Source organism: Lupinus angustifolius, unplaced genomic scaffold (genome assembly GCF_001865875.1).
Source record: "Lupinus angustifolius cultivar Tanjil unplaced genomic scaffold, LupAngTanjil_v1.0 Scaffold_16_35, whole genome shotgun sequence".
Lineage (NCBI taxonomy): Eukaryota > Viridiplantae > Streptophyta > Magnoliopsida > Fabales > Fabaceae > Lupinus > Lupinus angustifolius.
The window spans coordinates 6,197-28,405 of NW_017718885.1; the positions used below are offsets into that span (position 1 = coordinate 6,197).

The following is a 22,209-nucleotide window of genomic DNA, read 5'->3' on the forward strand; positions in this document are numbered from 1 at the left end:
TAGTTTGAAAGATTTCAATTCTAGTAAAGAAACCAAATATTTGTTATATAATTTGAAACTTTTTAAAGAAGAAGGGTTTATTTATATAACTCATGTTTTTAAGAACTAATATTTATAAATTCTAAGTGTAATATTTATGTATTGCCTGTGTAATACTTATGCATGTTATTGTGATATTTATATACTGTCAATGTAGTATCTATGTACTGTCATTGTAATATCTATGCATTGTCCTTGAAAAATCTATGCAATATCAGTGTAATATCTATGCATTTTTGTGTAAGAATTTACACATGCGCAGTCAGTACATTATTCACCAGTATTACATTTTTAAATAATTAATATTAATTAAAGATAAATATTAGATAATATACTATTAATACATACATTTTTTTTTTTTGAAACAATAATCACTTAGGAATTGCACTTGGGATCAAATGTACATTTTTTCCTTCTGTTTTACCATGTACATTTTTGTGTGTATGTAATGGAATCAATGATTGAGATTTTATTGACTGTAATGGAATGCAAGGATCAAATTTTATTACAAAATACAGACACATACATAATAGAATGTAGTTCATTGTTTTATTTATTTGAAATATTTATTTACACAATAGGATGCTTATTTACTCATGTTCTTCAAACATGATAAGATTTGAAAATAATAATAGAATACTCTAATGTCTATAATTTTATGAAGATAGTATATTTAGATACACTTTATTAATATACCAACATATCAAAGTGCTTACATTTTGTTCCTCTTAACTCAATTCTGATTTTTAGTTTGTATATAAAGTTGTGTTAAAAACTTATGAACTTTCTTTTATTTATTAATTTTTTGCTATTTTAAAATGTAATGAGAAAATTTGACATAATTTTATTAATACTTTTATTTACAAAGTTATTTGTTTTGACTATTTTTAAATATTCATATTCTTTGTTAGTGTATTCTTACTTTGGTCTCAGGAGATCCAAACTCAAACATGCAATGTGCTTATATTATCACTAACGTAGAGTAATAATTTATAAGAAACTAATCATTGTCTCATATCAAAAGAGTGTCATTTCAAAATACACAGGCTATGGTGGACCATACTTAAAATGGGCATCATTTTAGAAGATTGTCGGTCGAAATTTTTCCCCTACTGCCATCGAGGATTGGCCATATGTGACAACCTAAATGATGGAACAATATTGGGGCAACCTTTTACCTACGAGACCCAATATCAGATTTTGGTCGAGTGAATGGTCCAAACACAATACGAGCATGAACACAAAAAAATGGAATCAAAGTTAACAATCCAAAATATCTTTGTTTGATGACATTAACTTTGTTTTTTAGGTGACAAGTTGTTTAATAGGCTAGATAATATGATACTTTAAATTTATTAAGATTGTAATCGTTGTAAACTATTATTTCTACGAAAAATAATTTGTTTCTATTTATCTATCCTTAAAAAAAATAGTAACGATAACAGTTTTTTGATTGATTATAGTCAACATTGTATAATAATTATTTTCATTATACCAACAATAATCATTGACTCATGAATAAAATTAATATACATAAATAGTATAAAATATAAATAGTGTGATATCTATTTATTGTGACTAATAGTGCATACATATTTTTCTATAACATAAATATTAAACTCCTTATTTTCCACAATGGACATTTTTTGTTTTCAGCATCCAATATCTAAGCATTACATAAAGAATACCAATAAGGCAATACAGAAGTCATTGTCACACAAGTAAATATCAACTTTTGGTTGAAGAATTGCTGGTACAGAAGCATAAAGGGCAACTTTAGTTTGCAATATGGGATCTCTTTAAATATAGATATCACAATTATACATGATCAAAATATTTAATCATATAAGTTTAGCAATGCTTTTCTAACTAACTAAAGAGCCCTCCTACTTCCTTTTTCATGAGTTCCTTAACCTGCATAAGAATTAAAACATACATGAAGAAGAAATTAGCTATTGAATTTCTTCTTTGTTAATCATCCATATTCTCACACATACTCAAAGGGATTCAGATTAACTCCCTCAGCTGTTTTTATAAGAAAAGTTATTGTACCCTAAATCTTTTAGGGTATTTGCAAGTTGCATCTCGGAAAGGAAAGAATGGAAAGAAAATTATTGTACCATAATAAAGCATTCTCTTTCTTCCATTCCAAACCTCAACTCTTAAAAATGCACTTTAGTATTTAAAAATATAGTTTTAAGCAAAATGCAGTTGTCTAAAAGATGTGAATCCCAAAGAAAATGATGACAATATTATAAGAGAAAAGTTATACCTGCTTGGCTGAGAGTCCAACATCCTTTAAATCATCAAGCTGTCAATGAAAAATTGGGATAAGAATCCCAAGATTATTAGGCATATATTGGCAACAACAAAAAAAGGCAAGATAAATTTTCCTATTGTCAAAACTTTCTAAGACATACACTCTTGAAATATTCGGGAGATTCTTGACGAAGTTGGAGTATGTAAGTTGCTCTCTTTTCCCCGATCCCCTATAAGGAAAAGATTCAATCAGTTGAAGTATATCAGAAATACAAGTAATCTTAATATTGGAAGGTGGACATTCCTTACCTTCAACTTTTTCAGTTCATCCCTGTGTGTATTCAAAAGAAATATATTGAGGAAACAAATTAGTTTTCTGTATGAAATTCTAAATCATTTAAAAGGTTACAACTTATTTTACGATAATTACAATATATTTGTTGTTACCATATGAATTGGCATGCATATTGATAATTCATCCATGAATTTTGATCATTATGTCAAAAATTTGTTTTTAATATTATCATGCAAGAAATACTTTTCGAGAATCTGGAAACATAAATTCAACAAGCAAGTCATGTATAAGAGAAAAAGTATAAGTGTTTTTTCATCAAAATTAAAATTAAATATAAACAACATAGTCACTTACTTGTCAGCTGTGTTTAAAAGCTTAAGATACTCTTGCACAAGAGAATTCTGCAAATAAAAGAAATTTTGTTTAAAACATGAAAGTGCACATATTAAGCAAAGTCAGTATGCAATATTATGAATATATCAAACCTTCATTCCAGAACCTCGCATGCTGAATGCTTCCCAAGGACTTTTAGCATTCATTACATCCCATCTATCAATAACTCTCATATTTTGTTCAGTTATAGGAGTTTTTGGCTCCACAATATCAGTAGAGATCTGATCATTAAGTGGAGTGCATTCCATTTCTGGTATCTGCACGGATAAAGGAGTTGACGAATAGAGCAACTTAAGACTGTTAGACAGATCACGCAGCTGAGAACTAATGGGTGGTGAACCAACTTCGTTTGACATTAAACTACTGTTCTCTGTGCTCATGCCTGTAATGACAAAAAGAAAAAAAATGTAATATGTATTAAATGATTAGGCAAGCAATGTCTCTCTCAAAATTCATCTACTTGCATACCTTCTTGAACTTCAGAGCAGGCACCCACATAAGGGGCATGATTCTCTTGATGATCCTGATCCTCTCCATCCCCACAAATTCCCTACAGAAACATAGAAGAATATTTTTTGTCATTAGTACTTGAGCCACCTAAAAACACTTATGTGTTACCATGGATTTTCCATTCTAACGACTAAAAGAAACTGCCAAGGGAGAAGAGCATTGGGATGAATCGAAGTCCAATATCAATCATGCAAGCATTTGGTGCCAAGTAGGTTTTAACTTTTTATAGGTTTTATAAAGGCCAAATTTGAAATGAAAAGAAATAAGATAAACTCAGGTCAATTACTTTTTCCATTATGGGATGGAGTTCCAGTTCGGCATTAGCATTCAAAGACGAGTGATCCTGCAAAAACCACATTTATCAATTTCCTGAATGAACAGATGTCAACTAACAACTTCGCAAATATTTTTAGTTGAAAGAAGGTCCTGGTCAAATTTAAATTCTATGAGATCAATTCCTTACCTCTTCCACCATCACATTGAGTTTCACGTTAGAACTAGCATCAGGAAGGGAATTATCCTGCATAAAACATTGACTTCCTTCAGCAAAGTATTATGTCACATATATCAACAACAGGACCATCTTTTTATGTCAAGGTTTTGTTCATGATGAGAATTAAGGTATTTAATTGATTACATTTTTCCCTCCAAGGTTGGGGCTGGCATGATTTACAGCTTCCAATAATGAATTGTCCTGCATTAGATACCAACCAATCCATCCAGTGAGCTTTTCATCATTAACAGCATGAGAATAAAAAATATAGAATATCTATTACACAGAACTCTGATGCTTAGGTAACATATGCAATGGAAATTTCCTACACAATTTTATTCATTAATTAGACCTCCAATAGGGGAATAGTCATACACTTTTGTTCTCCGCCTCAATTGTCCAGTCCTGATTTGTAACTATATAAATAATAAATACGAAATACATTTCTCAAAAATCTTTACCTCTTCCAGCATTGAAGTCTCCGAGGTTGAACCCATGGCTGACAAGGGCATTGCCTATATTGAAATCCATTAATACTTAGTAAAACAGAATTCTAGTATTTGGTTAGTCTTTAACTTTCTTCAAAGAGAGAAAAAAACCCAAGCGTACACAGACATATATAGAGAAAGATAGACAAGATAGATTTCATCAAAAACTAATCTGGACTACATGATATTCTCATAGCTATATACATTTTTTCGTCAGCCCCTACTTCGATCCGAACAAAATGAGTTGTTTTGCTCATGTACTCTTTAAAACATATAGTGGAAAATATAAAACAAAAGTATCCATAAATAAAGAAATTAATACCTTATCAGCTTTAGCAGAATGACTGGCTTCATCAAATAATTTTCTTCAATTAAAAGGAAAAAAATCAATATTCGTAAACAGATAACAGTAAATACGCAATTTAGAATTTAACCTAATAAAAATATAAAAAAATCACTACAAACCTTCCTTTGGTTGCAGGCTTTGCAACAACATCTTTCTTTTCATACATATTTGACCTGGAGCCAGGTAATCTCTTAGCTGTTGTTGAAATACTTTTGGGTACCTGGATCTTATGAGAAGTCACAACCTTTTTTGCTGAACTTTCGTTTTTCTTTGCAGAATCTAAGGGTGCTGAAATACTTTTATTTAGCTGCTTTCTTTGAGGTGTCACCATCTTGTTTGCTGAACTTTCATTTTTCTTTGTGGATTTTAAGGGTGTTGGAATACTTTTGTTTATCTGGCTCTTTTGAGAAGTCGCTGCCTTGTTTGTTGAAGTTTCATTTCTCTTTGTGGACTCCAAAGGTGTTGGAGTACTTTTGTTCATCTGGCTCTTTTGCGAAGCTGGCACCTTGTTTGTTGAACTTTCATTTTTCTCTGTGGGCTTAAAGGGTATTGGCATACTTTTGTTTATCTTGCTCTTTTGAGAAGTTGTTCCCTTGTTTATTGAACTTTCATTCTTCTTTGTGGACTCCAAGGGTGTCTTATGTTTCCATTGGCATGACCGTGATGCTAAGCTTACCATGTAAACAGTGTCTTGGCAAAAAGATGGGTTCTAAATTGACAATCAGCAAAGAGAAAGACCAAATTTTAGAATTAAATTATTGAGACAAAAGGATGTAGAAGAACTAGAAAAGAAAGTTTGAACTAAAAATCACAGTCATGATTACCAAACAGGCAACCATCAAAATTTTGCTAGTTCCCCTCAATGTATCCTGCAATATGCGTGTAAGTTTGCTTTCCCGATACGGCACCCTATTATCATTGGTACTCAAAGCCTGACAAACATTCAGCAAGGCATAAATAGACTTGTTAATCTTGTTAATCTCAGCATGGCAAGAGACATCAATACTTTTCTTTCTAGCATCTTCATAACCTGATAGTAAAAGCACAAACTGTTAGTAGAATTTTAAATGAGCCAGGACATTAAATTATTTGACATCTTTCAATTGAGCAAAGATCATAACCTGTCAAATCAACAAAATTCATTTTGCTCACAAGACCAGTTTCTATAGTTTCATTCTTGGAAAAGACATGCACAGTTAATCCCATGTGGCTTCTACAAGCATGTTCATAGCCTTTTTTTGGAGTTGCTTTTCGTGCAGAACATGCAGTTAAGTACAGATTCTGAAACTCAGCAATAGATTTCACAGGAGTCTGCAAGCAAAAAACATAAAACGCAGCCCCATATTACTTGTCCATCTGAGATTTCTATTTTCTGTAGTCTGATAAACTGAGAAGTACAAAAGATATTTACCTGAGTCAGTCCTTTAAATTGAATTCTGCCACGATCTTCGAAAACCAAAATTGGTGGTTGTCCTGGATTTAATAAGTCAACAGCATGCTCCTGATGATCAACTTCATAGAAAGAAAGAGCTATACATTTTCCATTTTTCTCAGCCATTGAAAGAAACTCAGAGATAGAAAGAGCTGCCAAACCCTGTTTTTCATCAGAACCCTTCAAGATCAAACAAATTGTTAGCATACATACATAATTCCACATAAACTAACATTTAAGATTGTTATGATTCAGATATAAAATTGAGATAAATAAAATATATACATCTAGAATGACTAACTGTGTCTAACCTGAATTACATGAGTCTTTCCACTACCTCTGGCTCCATATGCAATAACAGTGCTGTTATGACCTTCAAAAACTGCTGAAATAAGTGGCTTCACCTCTCTTATAAATATGATTTCATTTTCTTCATGATCTTCATAGCAATAGTCCACCAAGTACTGACTGCACAACCAAGGTTAACTTTAAGTAACAGTCACACCCATGACCCTCTTACAACAATATTGACTCACAACATAGAATCGTTAAAATACTAAGAAATTGATGGCTCAAATGCGACTACAATCAGAAGCTCTAAGTTTTCATCAAACAGATACTACAATAACATCACAAGGAAATTATACTAACCTACTCTAATGAATTAGCTTAATTACACTAAGAACCCATCTTGTTTCCCCGAAAGTTATTCGTGCTGATTTAATTCTTTGTACTTAAAAATCCAACTTTTCCAAACCAAAAGGAGGTGAAATTTCAAATTGAAAATTCATTAACAAAATTTGTTTTACTCCCCTAAATTAGGTTTTAGAGTTCTAGTATTCATCAGAAATTTATGAAAACTTCAATTCTAATAACTCTGCACAATTACGAGAAACCACAAATCCTGAAAATTACAATTTACAAGACAAGGGAATTTCCACTCTTAAAACCCATAATGTTCAAATTCAAATAGCAGTGGTTCATTTTCAGATGTTTTGACAAACCACAATTGTGCCCACATCAACCTCATTCATTCACAATTATTCATGTAAGCAATTGAAATTCAAAATCTATGAAACAATGGAACTCATAAATTAACAATACCTAGAAGATTGTTCTCCGAATGAAATAGTGACACCCTCAGAGTTTTCCCCTTCTGGCTTGTTCACCGAAACCCAGTTCACCGTTCTTGAAGCCTCACCCACCGGACCCGAAAACCCACGGACTTTAGCCACAAGCCGAACCCTCCGAACCGGGTTCAACTTGGTGCAATCGAATTGGTTCGAAGCCATTCAAATGGAGTACGGGAAAAACGAAATCTGTGACGAAAACGAAAGAGAACGTTGATTTTGAAGAAAAGAGTGAGAAGGATGTTATAGAAGGAGCCTTTAGAATAAGAGATTTCAAATTCGCTTTATCGCGCGCTTTACAGAGTCGTATCCGTTGGTCACACTTCTTTCATACGCTTATTAAGCTGTGCGTTTTGGTAATTTTATAAAAGGAATAAAAAACATACAAATTTTATATACTATAAGTTTTATATATTGTTATTATATTATTCACCATTCATATTTAGATATTTATATGGAGTATTAGTGTAAATATTTAATTATACAATGTCAATCAATGATACACTATTTATTTGTATTTTTTATATTTAAAAGTCATTAGTCATTAAATATGAATAATAATAATGTAATGAAAGTTGAATAATGAGTACAAAATATGATATCTAATATTTTTAGGGTAAACATTTATTTATATATCATTTATTTATATTATTTAATTATTTATATTCAAAAAAATTAATTGTGATTAAATATAAATGGTGGAATGAAAGTATAAAAAATTCTTACCTTATTAATACATACATATTTTCCTCATAAAAAATTGTCTAAAAGGAGAGAAAAATATAAAATTAGTTTTTCATTCCATAAAATAAAATACAAAAAAGTTAATTTCATTCCTTGGTTTTAATACCATCTATCTATATAATAATATATCTTCTGTGACTCCACTTATTATAAAAAACTAACTGCCTTAAGAATGACTTAATTTTTCTTACTTGGTATTGAAATTATATAAAAATCATGATCATAGTAAGGTTTGAAAATTAGGAGTGTGTAGTGTTACTTTCGGGGTGAGCAGGATCTGGCGCTTCTCGCTCACCTGGTATAGTCTAATGATGATGGACTAGAATATAGTTAGGTCTTATTAAGTTTGTGGTTGGGTTCAGGTCAAAAATTAGACTCCATCACTATTTAGGGTCAAGTAGGGATCAAGCATGACTCGGACCAACCCATCGCATAGTCACTCACTCATCATATTTGTATGTGTCTCTATTCAAATGTGTACATAGTAATGACACATTTTTTGTCGAAAGTATCATAGTCTCTAATTTTTTCTTCATTATATGATTAATGATATACACATATATCATTTTATATGTTAAATTACATATTCATAATAATAAATAACATTGAGAATTCTTTATCTAAAATGAGTATGCATTATATTTAATCGGGTTCAAGACTGAGTTCGGGTTTAAAGAATGCCCTAGTCGACATTTAGAGTCGGATTAGCTTTGGGTCTAGGGCCGGATCAAGGTTCAAAAAAATTACTCGGCCGACATTTAGGGCGGGTAAGGGACAAGCCTCACCCCTGCCAAGAATAATCACATTATCTTAAAGAGGTTATAGCAGTGATGTGAGAACTGAACTGGATCAGGCGGTCCGACCGGACTTGAAATGGTTTGCAGTCTTAATTGATGAGGGTCGAACCGCTTTGAACTAGGGAAATTCCAGTCTGACCGTGTTAAACTCAGTTAAACCGGAATAACACGGGAAGTAAACTCGACAATTCACTTAAAATTTGAAAAACTGGACAATTCACTACTATAATCTTTTGTTTTACTTCAATCCAAAAAAGAAAGAGAGGTGTTACCTCAATATAATTATACATAATTATTAATTATATAAAATTTTACATTTATATATAATTATATATTTATAGATAAAAATTATTAATTATATATGAAATCACCAGGTCTGACCGGACGGTTTAACTGTTTAAACCTAATATGGTGCCTCTTGCAGTTTGACATCTAGCATAGAGTTTACAACATTGGGTTATAATCTTTTGTACAAAGGATAATATATATGATAAGCGAGTCACATTCCACTCTTATATTGGAGAGGGAACTATTGTACAAAATAAGACAAAAAAGAAAATAAAAATTTAATTATATCAGTTTGCTTACATTTGCAATGATACTTTTATCCTTACTTGCAAGAAAATTTAAAACTAAATGTAAAAAAGGTCACTTCTATCTCCAGTAATGGAGATGATCCCTACTCATGATAAGCCGATGAGACATAAAAATACGATTTAATATGATATATGATATTCATTCTTTATGTAAATTCAATGTCCTTAATTTCTAATAAGGAACTCTCTTTTGAAATATGTGTTGGGTACCAGTAAGATAAAACACACCTAGAGGGGGTGAATAGGTATAACAGATCACTAATCTCACTTTTCCAATTTATGCACAGAACAGAACACTACTGCAATTAATTGATTAATAACAAGGTTAATCGATTATTGATAGGTATCTTAATCGATTATAGTTAGCATTAATCGATTATGTTGATTCTTGATTCTTTGAAAAACTGATTTTTCTTGCAATAAAAACAATGATGATTGTTGATCTTTATTGTCCTAAATTGATTATTGATTATATGAATATTGTTGCCAATTAACACAGATCACAGAATGCAATTGAAACAGAAAAACATGTAAAGACAGAATTGTAAAAGATATAGGGAAAGAGAAAGGTGCTCAATGATTTTTATCCTGGTTGATTTGTGAGTCCACTTGCAAACTACATCCAGGCCCCCTTTTGATCTCGGGAGATTTTTCTTCACTATCGAAAATAAATGTTTGATTACAAGCACTCTTCTAATACACCTAGCAAGAGATTTCTTTCTTGAACCCGTTGAGCCTACACGCTTGGTTTGGCCACTCTATACACCTACTAAGATACTAACACCATTCGTGAATCTGGCCCCAGCCAAAGTGTCGCTCGATCCAAGACTTCCTGCTCCATGAAAATAATCAATTCTCTAATGTGATGATACTAAACACACCACAAGAACAATACTTGTGTAACTGAAGAATAGCCGAGTTATTTGCATACTTAATGCGCTGATTTAAACTCTAATTTTGGCTCTATAACCTTAAACAGATTAAACTAAATGTGAAGTTTATGCATGGTTTTCCAATTGAATGAAAATTATAGCACAATGAAAATAAATTCTCTATTTTCTCTCTATGATAACTATGCAAGAAACCTTTGAAAGATAAGCAAGATACTTTGAAAATGCAGCTTTGAGAATCTTGGGTTTTACTTTTTTTCTCAACGTGTAAAAATTGAAATCTATTAATTCTACACATTTGTTAAAATCACAACTTTTATATGTAACTGACTTTAACAAATGTTAATCGATTATATACTACATTAATCGATTAACATGCTTATGAAAATAGTTTTCAGTTATGGCTTAATCCATTATTAAACTCCTTAATCGATTAATAAGCCAGAAATCTTGGAAGGTTAGCTATTGTAGCTCCTTTTAATCGATTATACAATACCTTAATCGATTAACAAATTTCAACAACATATAATCGATTATCAACCAAGTTAATCGATTAATTTGTATGAAAATGATTTTTCTTTATTGTATGGTAAACATTCTTTATGATGGAAGAATATGACACACACACACATATATATATACTAAGATGGATGTCTCTACCTATATGATTTTCATTTTAGGCTTTTTGTGAGACTTCTATCTTAGTTTTACCTAACCTAAACTGAATACTAGGCAAACATCTTATGACTCTAAACAAATAAAGCAATCATAATCTCTATGACGTTGACCTTGAGTTTGTTGGTGATTTCCAAGTCTTCAAGATTTCATTTATCTCATTGTCTTCATCAAAACTAAGTAGGTTAATCATTGATGGCATTCTTTGACTATTTTCCATTTCAATCTCCCCCTTTTTTATGATGACAAACTCTGAAACAAATATCCCCCTCACTTTGTTCTCCCCCTCAAACCATGTAAGAGGTGATACAAGGGTAGCATTCAAGATTTCATGTGGAAGCTCAATACAACCTGCAAAACAGCTCAAATAACACTTTCTCCCTCTGTTGGCATGATCAAAAAGCTATGATAGTATATGATGGTAATGGCCAAAAGCAAGGAAAGATTTTCACAAAATTTACTGGTCTTAACCGATTAAGTAATCAAGGATAATCGATTAAGTAGTCTTAGAAGAATTAAACAGGTGCACAATTTTTATTAGTTAATCAATTATATGCATGAAGTTAATCCATTATTCATTATAAAATCAGATTATGGTTGAAATGAATTGTGAGATATATCCATTTGTGTGATTTTAGCAGGTATAACATAGAATGATTAATGGCAAGATAAGTCATATAAGGAATATATTAACCATTCAATTAATGTAACACAAAAACTAGATATAGTCAATGTTTCACGCAATAATTAAAACATAATCAAAGTTAATGCCGAGATTACGAGAGGTTACAAAATAAGTGCATCAAGTACATGAGAAGTTCAAAAGAAAATACAACCAAAAACAAAATTGATCGAGGTCGTACCCGATGCAAATAATATAACAATTAAAAATTACAATACTAGTGTAAACACCTAATTTTGACCTGGGTAAAAATTTGGTTTTAAAAAAATGAATTTATGTGTAAATTTTAAATTAAGTGGAAATGTGGGGAAAAATTGAAAAGAAGTTGGGCCCTTTTGGCCCAACCAGATTCGGATTAGAAACCCTAATCCTCACAAAAGGGAATCATAAAAAAAGGGAGACAACCTTAATTTTTGAGAAAGAGGCATACTTAGAAAGGAAAAAATAAGGAGAGAAAGGAGAAACTAAAACAAAGGTATCATCTTCAATTTCCATAAGCTCTAAAGAGATACTTCTCTTCTCATTTATTTTATTCTCTTTTTGTTATTATAATGTGTGTGTACTGTCAAATAATTGTGTTTGTAAACTAATTTCATTGTTGAACATCTCACATTGCCGTTAACCCTAAACCCCAATTTAATTTTACCCTAACCCTAATCCCCAAATTGATTTTGAAACTTAAACCCCAATTTAATTTTACCTAACCCAAATCCCCCAAATTGATTTTGAAACTTAATCCCAATTTAATTTAACATTAAACCCCTAATTTAATTTAACCTTAAACCCCAATTTAATTTAACTCTAATCCCCAAATCAATTTCAAAACTTACCCCCTAAATCTCCAATTTGTGTTCATTTCTTTTCTTTATCACCCATTTATCCACTTTAGCCATTGTTTTTGTTTTTTTTTTTGTAATTTGATTGTTACTGTTTGTGTTTTATTTACTATTTTTTTATTCTATTTTATTTATTTATTTATTTATGTATGCTATTTATTTTATTATCTTTCACAAATCAATAATAATATTTATATATACATGGAAATACAACGTGAAGTTTTTTCTTAATTAAATCAATGAGAGGTTGTGCACTATGAGACTTGTACTCTGTCGCATTACCTTAAATTGACATTTTCAAAATTAAATCAATAAGGGGTAGTGCACTATGGGACTTGTACCCTGTCGCGTTACCTTAAATTGACATTTTCAAAATTAAATCAATAAGGGGTAGTGCACTATGGGACTTGTGCCCTGTCACGTTACCCTAAATTGACATTCCCAAAAACAACTTAATTAAATCAATGAGATGTAGTGCACTATGGGACTTGTACCCTGTCGCGTTACCTTAAATTGACATTTTCAAAATTAAATCAATAAGGGGTAGTGCACTATGAGACTTGTGTCTTGTCGCGTTAACCTAAATTGACATTTTTAAAATAACTTAATTAAATCAATGAGAGGTAGTGCACTATGAGACTTGTGCCTTGTCGCATTACCTTAAATTGAAAATTTCTTAATTAAATCAATGAGAGGTATTGCACTATGGGACTTGTCCCTTGTCGCGTTACGTTAAATTGGCATTTTCATAATTAAATCAATGAGAGATAATGCAATATGGGACTCGTGCCCTGTCGCGTTACCTTAAATCAACATTTTCTTAATTAAATCAATGAGAGGTAGTGCACTATAAGACTAGTTCTCTGTCGTGTTACCTTAAGTTGACACTTTCGAAATAACTTAACTAAATCAAGAAGAAGTAGTGCACTATGGGACCAGTGACCTGTCGCGTTATCTTATCCTATTATTTAAAATAAATAAATAAAATATATCAACCAATCAACCTTTTTTCTGAAAGAACTACATAGCCTTGATTTCTCTATTGTAGCTAGAGATACGTAGGAGCAGTTATTTCTCTATCAGGCACACAAAAATAAATTTTTTTTGTCTTTCCTTATTTTTTTTAATAAATGTGATGGTAAAATTAATGTTTTGAATAAACATCCATAAAAATAATCTAGGTACCGTTTTATAGCAGGCGGTATGAGGTGCCTAATACCTTCCTCATCCATAATTGACTTCCGAACTCAATTTATATTTTTGAGCAAATCAACCATATTTTCAAAAATTGGTTTTTCATGTTTTCCCTCTAAAAAATATCGATGGCGACTCCATTGCATTTAATTGCATATTTCTCGTCGCACCCACAAAAGCGGGGTAGCGACAACTAGGAAGTGACTCCTAGGTCATTTCCCAAGGATTATCTTTCAAGCAAAGCTTAAAACACCTTATATTCACATACACAAGGGGGTTTTGTTGTTGGATAGTATGAAAATAAATCAAATTCAGAAATAGTAGTTAAACAATATAATAAAATGACTAAATCCCTTTGGTTCGTTTGTTCACAACTCAATCCTTGGTTTCAAATGATTAAGATCAGATTCCAAACACCATCATCCTAATTTGCACAGTTTCACAACCTGAACCTTTAACTAAGCAGAATCAGCATAAGCATGAAACATTAACAAATTCACACAAACTAAGCGTTCATGCACTAGAGAGTAAATCAACTAAACAAAGATAAACTCACAAACTAGTTTCCAAACAATAGGATTAAGCAACCATATTCAGAAGTAGGATAGAGAAATCAATATTAAAGAAATGGAATTTAGTCTACAAGTTTAGCCTTCCATGAAAACGGAAGCAAAACCGAAATGAAATGAAGAAGAAGTGAAAACTGAAATGCAATGAAGAAATCCTAGCAGAGCAAAAAGAGGAAAAAAACGAAAATGTAAAGTGATGGAATGAAGAGTATATGTGTTTGAAGTGGGGAATCTGAATTTAACCCCTCCAAAACACATAAAACGATAATGGGCTAAAAACATGGGTCCGAAACTAAAACCGAATTTACAAATAAAAAACTCCTAAAATAAAAATACAATCTTCACTTCAACACATATCCTCCACTTCTATAATGCCCAAAATGACATTGGTACCAAATATGATGTGAAAATAATAATAGATTTAATCAAGCCAAATAATCCCAAATTAAATCATTTTAGGAATATTAGTCCAATAAAGTCTAAAACACTAAACCATGTGAAACAAAGTCAATTAGGCACCACGAATCATCAATCATGCTAGATTAAGGTCATGAATAGTGTGTAATATATTACTCATCAAATACCCCCACACTTAACATTTTTTACTCCTGGGCAAAATCAAGAAATAAGGCTATTGTAACCGACATGCACCAAAGTGAGTTATGCAAGAAGATAACAAAAACTAGAAAATGAAACACCTAAGAAAATCACATATTTCACAATGAAATATAGGAAATGCAATGAAATGGGCAAAATCAAACACGCAAGAGTGAAATAATCAAATCAAGATATCCATGAACATCATCCAATGAATTCAAGTATGCCAAGAAACCAATCAAGACAAGAGGCGAGTCACAACAATGATAGAACCTCACAAGATATGCTCTCTAAAGTGTTTATACTCATGTGTCTTAAGTTCTAAGTGTTTATATTCAAAGTACTTCATGAAAACAAACACAACCATAGGCTTGATAAGCTTCTAACATCAACATCATAAGCACATGCACATAAAGATCAAAATGACTTTTCAAGGCTGTAATGAGGCCAAGGACAAGATAGGATAAATATAGGATATGTAGGTAAAACCAAATGGAATAGATGAACAATTGGGAATAAGTAAAAAGTATGCAAAAATCAACCCAAAATAAGACCAAATCTGTAATTCCAATCATTTTTGCCTTACTCAACCTTTTATTCACTTTTGTTTCTCTTTTTATTGCTTTTCTTTTGATTTTTCGTTTTTTTAATTTGTTTATGAACCCTTATGTACACAATTGTACCAACCATTAAGACATAACCAAGAATCCACAAGATTTGAAGAACAATGCACAATTTCTTACTTAATACCCATTTCCAAAATAATTCCAAAGCTCCAAAATTCCCTAAGGTTAGAACAATCATGGTTTTTCACTTATAAGCTTGTAATGAGCTAAATAATAAGGAAATAGGTAAAAAGACTCAAATGTGCTATTAAAGGATAAATTCATTCAAGGTAGGCTGATATGGCTAAGTGGCTTATTCAAAAGAAATGCCTAAATCACTTCAATATGTGCATGTGAATATCAAGTATCAACAAGAAACAAGTCAAGTTTTAGAGTGCAAGTAATCAAGAGTGCAACACACATGAAATAATATTAGATGGCATACAACAATCCATCCACAATTAAGGTTCAAATTCTCACAAGGGACAAGTCTATCACAATTGATTCAACCTCTCAATTCTCAAAAGCAACTTGAAACACATAAATGCACGAATTCACACTACAAGATATCATGAATTAAGTGAGAGAAAGTATGAGAGAAAATGCCCAAACCTAAGCAAAACCTAAAAATCAAAGAAAATCATGAATCAAAAAAAAAAACTACAACCTACAACAATATCCCCACACTTAAACTACATATTATCTCAATGTAGCACAATCAGAATATCCAAACATTCATACCAATCAATTGAATTGGACAAGAGCAATAAAAAATAGAGAAGGAGAGAAAGGAAACTCCTTGATTCATGGAGGGAGGAAAGCAAGTTCAACCATTGAGTCCTCATCCATAATTTCATCCACTAAGGAAGGATTTGTGAGGAAAGGCTTGAGGCTATGCTCATTAACCTTGAAGCTCTTATATGTGGATTCACTTTTGATTTCTACAATACCATAAGGAAATACATTTGTAAAAAGAAAAGGACCAATCCACCTAGAACGAAGCTTACCACTCATGAGTCAAAGCCTAGAACGAAGCTTACCACTCATGATTCAAAGCCTAGTTAATCGGTTAAGGCTTCTCTTTAATCGATTAACAGGGGCAACATAATGACACATAATTTAGTTAAAACAGAAAACACATATTTAAAAGAAAAGCAGTTGAGTTAATCGATTAAGTTACCACGTTAATCGATTAACTAGAACATTTATGCATATGTTTCAAATGGTAAACTTCTCATATGTTATGCACAATATATATACATGCTTTACCAATTATATTATGCCTAATATGCATATATAACATGATGCATGAACATACAATTAACTAGATGATATGTCTCATGAATATGATATGACAATTTACATGGCTTAAGAGACTAGCATCTAGGTTCACCTAATCTATGCTCACTTACTACGGCACACATCCCAATCTACTTAGATTATAGACTCAATTTTCATCATAGTCTAGACATGACCAAATGAGCATAAGGCCTGTTGATTGTTGAGCCATCTTTCAAGCTTTGTTAGAACCTTGTCTTCATCAAAACATAGGCAAAGACATGCTAGTGCTATCCTTGACACAATGCACTTTCAATCTCCCTTTTTTTGATGATGACAAACACTTCATCACAATTATTCAATTGTTGATGGATAAGCTTGATGATGATTTTGCAGAATGATTGACTAAGGTTGTTTTCCTAAGAACAAAGTTAAAGCGCATTGCTTCCTTGTAGGTAAGCAAAATTATATACGGAAGCTTGATAGAACAACCTGCAAAAAACATTATACAACCTGCAAAATGTATGTAACACAACAAGCAACCTTTCTCCCCCTTTTGACATTATCAAAAAGATAAACGTATTCAATTCTAGTCAAAAGTTAGGAGAGTTATTATGGTTAAGACAGACTGTAATTAATCAATTAACCTTGGGTATGTAACTAATTAACCAGCTGTAGAGAAGCTTAAAAAAATTCACAATTTTTACATCATTTAATCGATTAAGTGTAACCGTTAATCGATTAAATTGACAGCAGATAGCCACAAAACAATTTGAATGACATGAAAGGTTATGCAGAAGCAAATCAAGCATGGAATGATTACGCATTTGATATATTTGAGCAGTTTTGCAATAGGCATAGTCATTCGATATTATCATATATACCAGTCATGATCAAGATTCATTTCAAACAGAGTAAATGGCTATATGCAACATAATTAACAAGCAAGTATAAACGAGATAATTCGAAAACATTTTATCACAAAATGTAAAATAACAGTTCAGGAGTAGATATTGAGTTATTACAATCCAAATTAAAAATAGCAATGCAATACAAAACATAAGATCTTAAGAGGAAACATGATCAACAAGGTCCATTAGCTAGGAAGACTAAACTAAGGCTCTAAGGTTTCCTATCTAAATTCTGGTTGTCAGGAATCGACGAGCTACAACCACCCTTGATGAAGACACTCAGCTTGTTGAACTCAACAATCATTCTTCTATTCTGAGACTCATTAGCAGTCTGAATATAGTTCCGCAAGGATTGGTAATGGTTTTCAATGTATGCATTTTGAGGTTCCTCAAAATGTTCCAAATCCGTATGATATGAATCCTTAAGAGACTGAAAGTGAATGTCCATTCTATTATTGAGACGTTGTTCCGTAGCATCCCTATAAGCTTGTCCAAACGCAGGTTCTTGTGATGCATGTCCTGAATACTCCCCCTAAGTTGCAGCAAATGACTATTGATTCATGTCTTGATAATTTTCACCAGAAGGATCAAGGTTGGCATTGTTGAAGTCCTCTTGATATTGCCAAGTGTTGCCATACTTGTAGATGCCCATCTTGTGAATTAAACTCTCACCAATCAAGTGATCCTTGTCTGAGCAGTCCATCACTATAGTATCTGAAATATGAATGTATAGATAGTCAATTACTTGGGATATGAAGATACTATACGGAAGTAGTCTTGATTGAGAGGTTGAGACGCTATACATGACCTTCAGAATCTCATCAGGCAAATTTATCATGATGTTCTCCTTCACAGCAAACATAAACCTCAAATCATTCATGGTAGGTTATACATGATTTGTGTTTCTCTGAATCAATATGTAGGCAATCAAGTAGTGTAGGAGTCTGTTTTCTACGGATAGTGACCNACGGACAGTGACCCAGCTTTGGTCAATTCGCCTTGGACATAGAGTTGAGGTCTACGCAAACATGACTTATACATTTCAACAACATCGAATGAGTTGTCGTTTTCCCAACCACAATCACTTAGACTAGCACTAGAAAAGCTAAACCACCCACATTCATAAAGATTTCTTCGTTAATCTCAAACAATTTTCCAGCTACCATCGATCAATATTTCCCATCTTTATATCTAAAGTTTGCGTAATATTCCCTAACTATAGAAGGGTAAATATTACCTTTCAATTCCAAGAAGGGGACAACCCCTTGAGCTTGTAAGCCATGCGAAAATTCGAAGTTCTGCTCCACAAGCCAAGTCACATTCGCAAACCGGATAGAGGTTGGTTTTCTTCCCTGAAATTTCTGCAACCGAGTTTCTTGTAGAATTAAACAGTAGTATGGGTCCCCACGGTTCTGCCTTGGTTGTGGAGGAGGCACGACTTTTGGAGCACGCGGTGGGCGTTGTGAGGTTGTCTTGATTCTCTTTTCACGTCCTTTATCCATAGCAATCAAACACTGAATCGTGATGGAGGTTTAAAGGAAGGTTGAGGAAAAACCTAGGGCAAGATTTTGAATTTGGGGAAAACGAATGCTTGGAAATAGGAGATGAGGAAGACGGTTTATGGAGGGAAAATGCAGTAGGGTGACTCGGTTGAGGGCTAGGATTAAGCTTAGGATGATGCTGGACTTGTTCCTCTGAGATTTGAGAGAAAATAGGATGAATGGGGTTTTGAGAAATGTCCAGAACGCTTCTGTTTTTGATATACTGATGCCGTCAATCGATTAACAATATCTTTTAATCGATTAACCTGAGCTGAAAATGGCAGTTTTAAAATTTTTTGGCCCAGGTAATCGATGAAATGAGTTACTTAATCGATTAAATGCATTAGTTTCAGCATTTTGGATGTTTGAAAAACATGCTTGGATTTCAAACTTAATTGGATAATTTGATGTTAAGCTATCACATATATTTAAAGCTTTTAAGCACAAAATCATGGGTTTATACAATAGAATCATAAGCATTCAATCATCATTTACAAAGCATTCAAAAGGGGATCATGCAAGGCAAAAAAATATTAATCGAGATATTTTTCATCAAGGATTCCTAGTTCTCTTCGAAGAACATAGAAAGTATCTCGTGAAAGGGACTTGGTGAAAATATTTGCCAATTGTTTACTTGTTTCAACAAATTCTAATTTACAGTCACCTTTTTGAACATGATCACGCAAGAAATGATGCCTTATCTCAATATACTTAGTTCTAGAATGCAAAACGGGATTCTTGGAGAGGTTAATGACACTTGTGTTATCACATTTAATAGGGATCTTGTATAATATAAGCCCAAAGTCCTTAAGTTGCTGCTTCATCCAAAGGATTTGAGCGCAACACATGCCAACGGCAATGTATTCCGCTTCAGCGGTGGGAAAAGCAACGCACGCTTGCTTTTTGCTGTTCCATGCAACTAGGGAGCTGCCTAATAGGTGACAAGTCCCATTAGTGCTTTTACGATCCAACTTACACCCATCGAAGTTGGAATCGGAATAACCTACCAAGGATAGTGAGGCATCCCTAGGATACCATAATCCCATATTAATAGTTCCTTTTAGATATCTCATGATGCGTTTCACAGCAATATAATGTGATTCTTTTGGCAAAGCTTGAAACCTAGCACACATGCAAAAACTAAACATAATATTGGGGCGGCTAGCAGTTAAATACAATAAGGAGCTGATTATCCCGCGATATTTGGTTACCTAAATCGCTTTTCCCTTTTCATCTCTGTCTAGATAACATGCAGATGCCATAGGTGTAAATGCGTCCTTACATTGCTCCATGTCAAACTTCTTCAATAATTCCTTGCAATACTTCGACTGATGGATGAAGATGCCACTTTCCATTTGTTTGATTTGAAGTCCAAGAAAGAAGGTCAGCTCACCCATCATTGACATCTCAAACTCCCCCTGCATCAACTCAGAAAACTCCTTACAAAGGATGTCATTAGTAGATCCAAAGATAATATCATCAACATATATTTGTACGAGTAAAACATGATTATCAGATCTACGGGTGAATAGAGTGGTGTCGACCAAACCTCTTCCGAACCCTTTTTCTAGAATGAATGAACTCAATCTATCGTACCAGGCTCTAGGAGCCTGTTTTAGGCCATAGAGGGCCTTCTTGAGTTTATATACATGGTTTGGGTGTTTGAAGTTTTCAAACCCTGGTGGTTGGTCTACGTACACCTCCTCTTGAATATATCCATTTAAAAAGGCACTTTTAACATCCATTTGAAAAAGTTTAAAGTTCATGATTTATGCAAATGACAAGAGCATCCTAATGACCTCAAGTCTGGCTACAGGACCGTAGGTCTCATCATAATCGATGCCCTCCTCCTAGTTTTAGCCTTTGCCCACTAGGCGAGCCTTATTTCTAATTATTAAGCCAGATTCATTTAGCTTATTATGGAAGACCCATCTGGTGCCAATAACGGGACAATCTTTTGGTTTGGGGACCAAGTCCCACACATTGTTTTACTCAAACTGGTTAGCTCTTCTTGCATAGCTATACCCCAGTGTACATCCTTGATGGTTTCATCGATGGTCTTAGGCTCTATTTGAGACACGAATGCTACAAAATTACAAAAGTTTCGTAAAGAGCTACGGGTTACCACTCCCGTAGTTATATCACCTAGCACCTTATCGAGTGGATGATCCTTTTTAGTTTTCCACGCGATAGGCATTTCCTGATGTTGCTATGTTTCTGTTTGCTCTGCTTCTTGTTGGATTTCTTCCATGTTCTGGTATGGTACTTCTTCAAGTGTACCTGAAAGATCATCAGAAAAGACCTTTCTCTTCTCTTTTGGAGAAAATTCGTCAAAAATGGACATGAATAGACTCTTCTACTTGCATGGTATATTTATTAAACACATGGAATGCCTTGCTATGTAAAGAATATCCTAATATGCCCTCATCAGCTTTCAAGTCAAATTTTCCTAAAATTCTTTTTCCATTATTCAAAATAAAACATTTGCAACCGAAAGCATGAAGATGATCAATATTTGGTTATCGTCTATTAAAAATTTCATAAGGTGTTTTTGAAGAAGTAGGTCTAAGTAATATTCTATTTATTACATAACATGTTGTGTGAACTGCATCACAGAAATACTTTGGGACCTTGCTTTCATTTAGCATAGTCTTTGCGAGTTCCTCTAAAACTCTATTTTTCCTCTCAAAAAATCCATTTTATTGAGGGGTACGTGGAGCTGAGAACTGATGCATAATACCATGTTTATTACAGAACTTATTAAATTTATGATTTTCGAATTCTCCGCCATGGTCAGATTGAATGTAAATAATCTTTAGGTTAGACTGGGTTTAGATTTGTTTGGCTAGACATTTAAAATATTTATAAGCATCGCTCTTTGATACTAAAAATAAAGTCCAAGTGAATCT

At 32.8% G+C, this 22,209-nt stretch overlaps 1 protein-coding gene across 2 annotated transcripts; it reads right to left on the bottom strand.

Annotated features, from left to right (window-relative positions):
- Positions 1–1,695: 1,695 nt before the first annotated feature.
- LOC109337970 (kinesin-like protein KIN-10C) lies at positions 1,696–7,690 on the bottom strand. 2 transcript variants are annotated; one of them, XM_019575087.1, is made up of 18 exons: positions 7,360–7,690; positions 6,567–6,723; positions 6,235–6,435; positions 5,945–6,134; positions 5,648–5,853; positions 4,943–5,532; positions 4,800–4,842; positions 4,451–4,504; positions 4,134–4,190; positions 3,960–4,016; positions 3,783–3,839; positions 3,455–3,536; positions 3,079–3,368; positions 2,948–2,994; positions 2,608–2,629; positions 2,460–2,528; positions 2,312–2,350; positions 1,696–1,953 (listed from the first exon to the last, which is right to left on the bottom strand). In XM_019575087.1, the coding sequence occupies exons 1-18, from the start codon at positions 7,545–7,547 to the stop codon at positions 1,909–1,911; spliced, it is 2,394 nt and encodes a 797-aa protein (XP_019430632.1). In that variant the 5' UTR covers positions 7,548–7,690; the 3' UTR covers positions 1,696–1,908. The 2 variants fall into 2 exon arrangements, with proteins under 2 accessions (XP_019430632.1, XP_019430633.1); XM_019575088.1 differs by lacking the exon at positions 4,134–4,190.
- Positions 7,691–22,209: the final 14,519 nt, after the last annotated feature.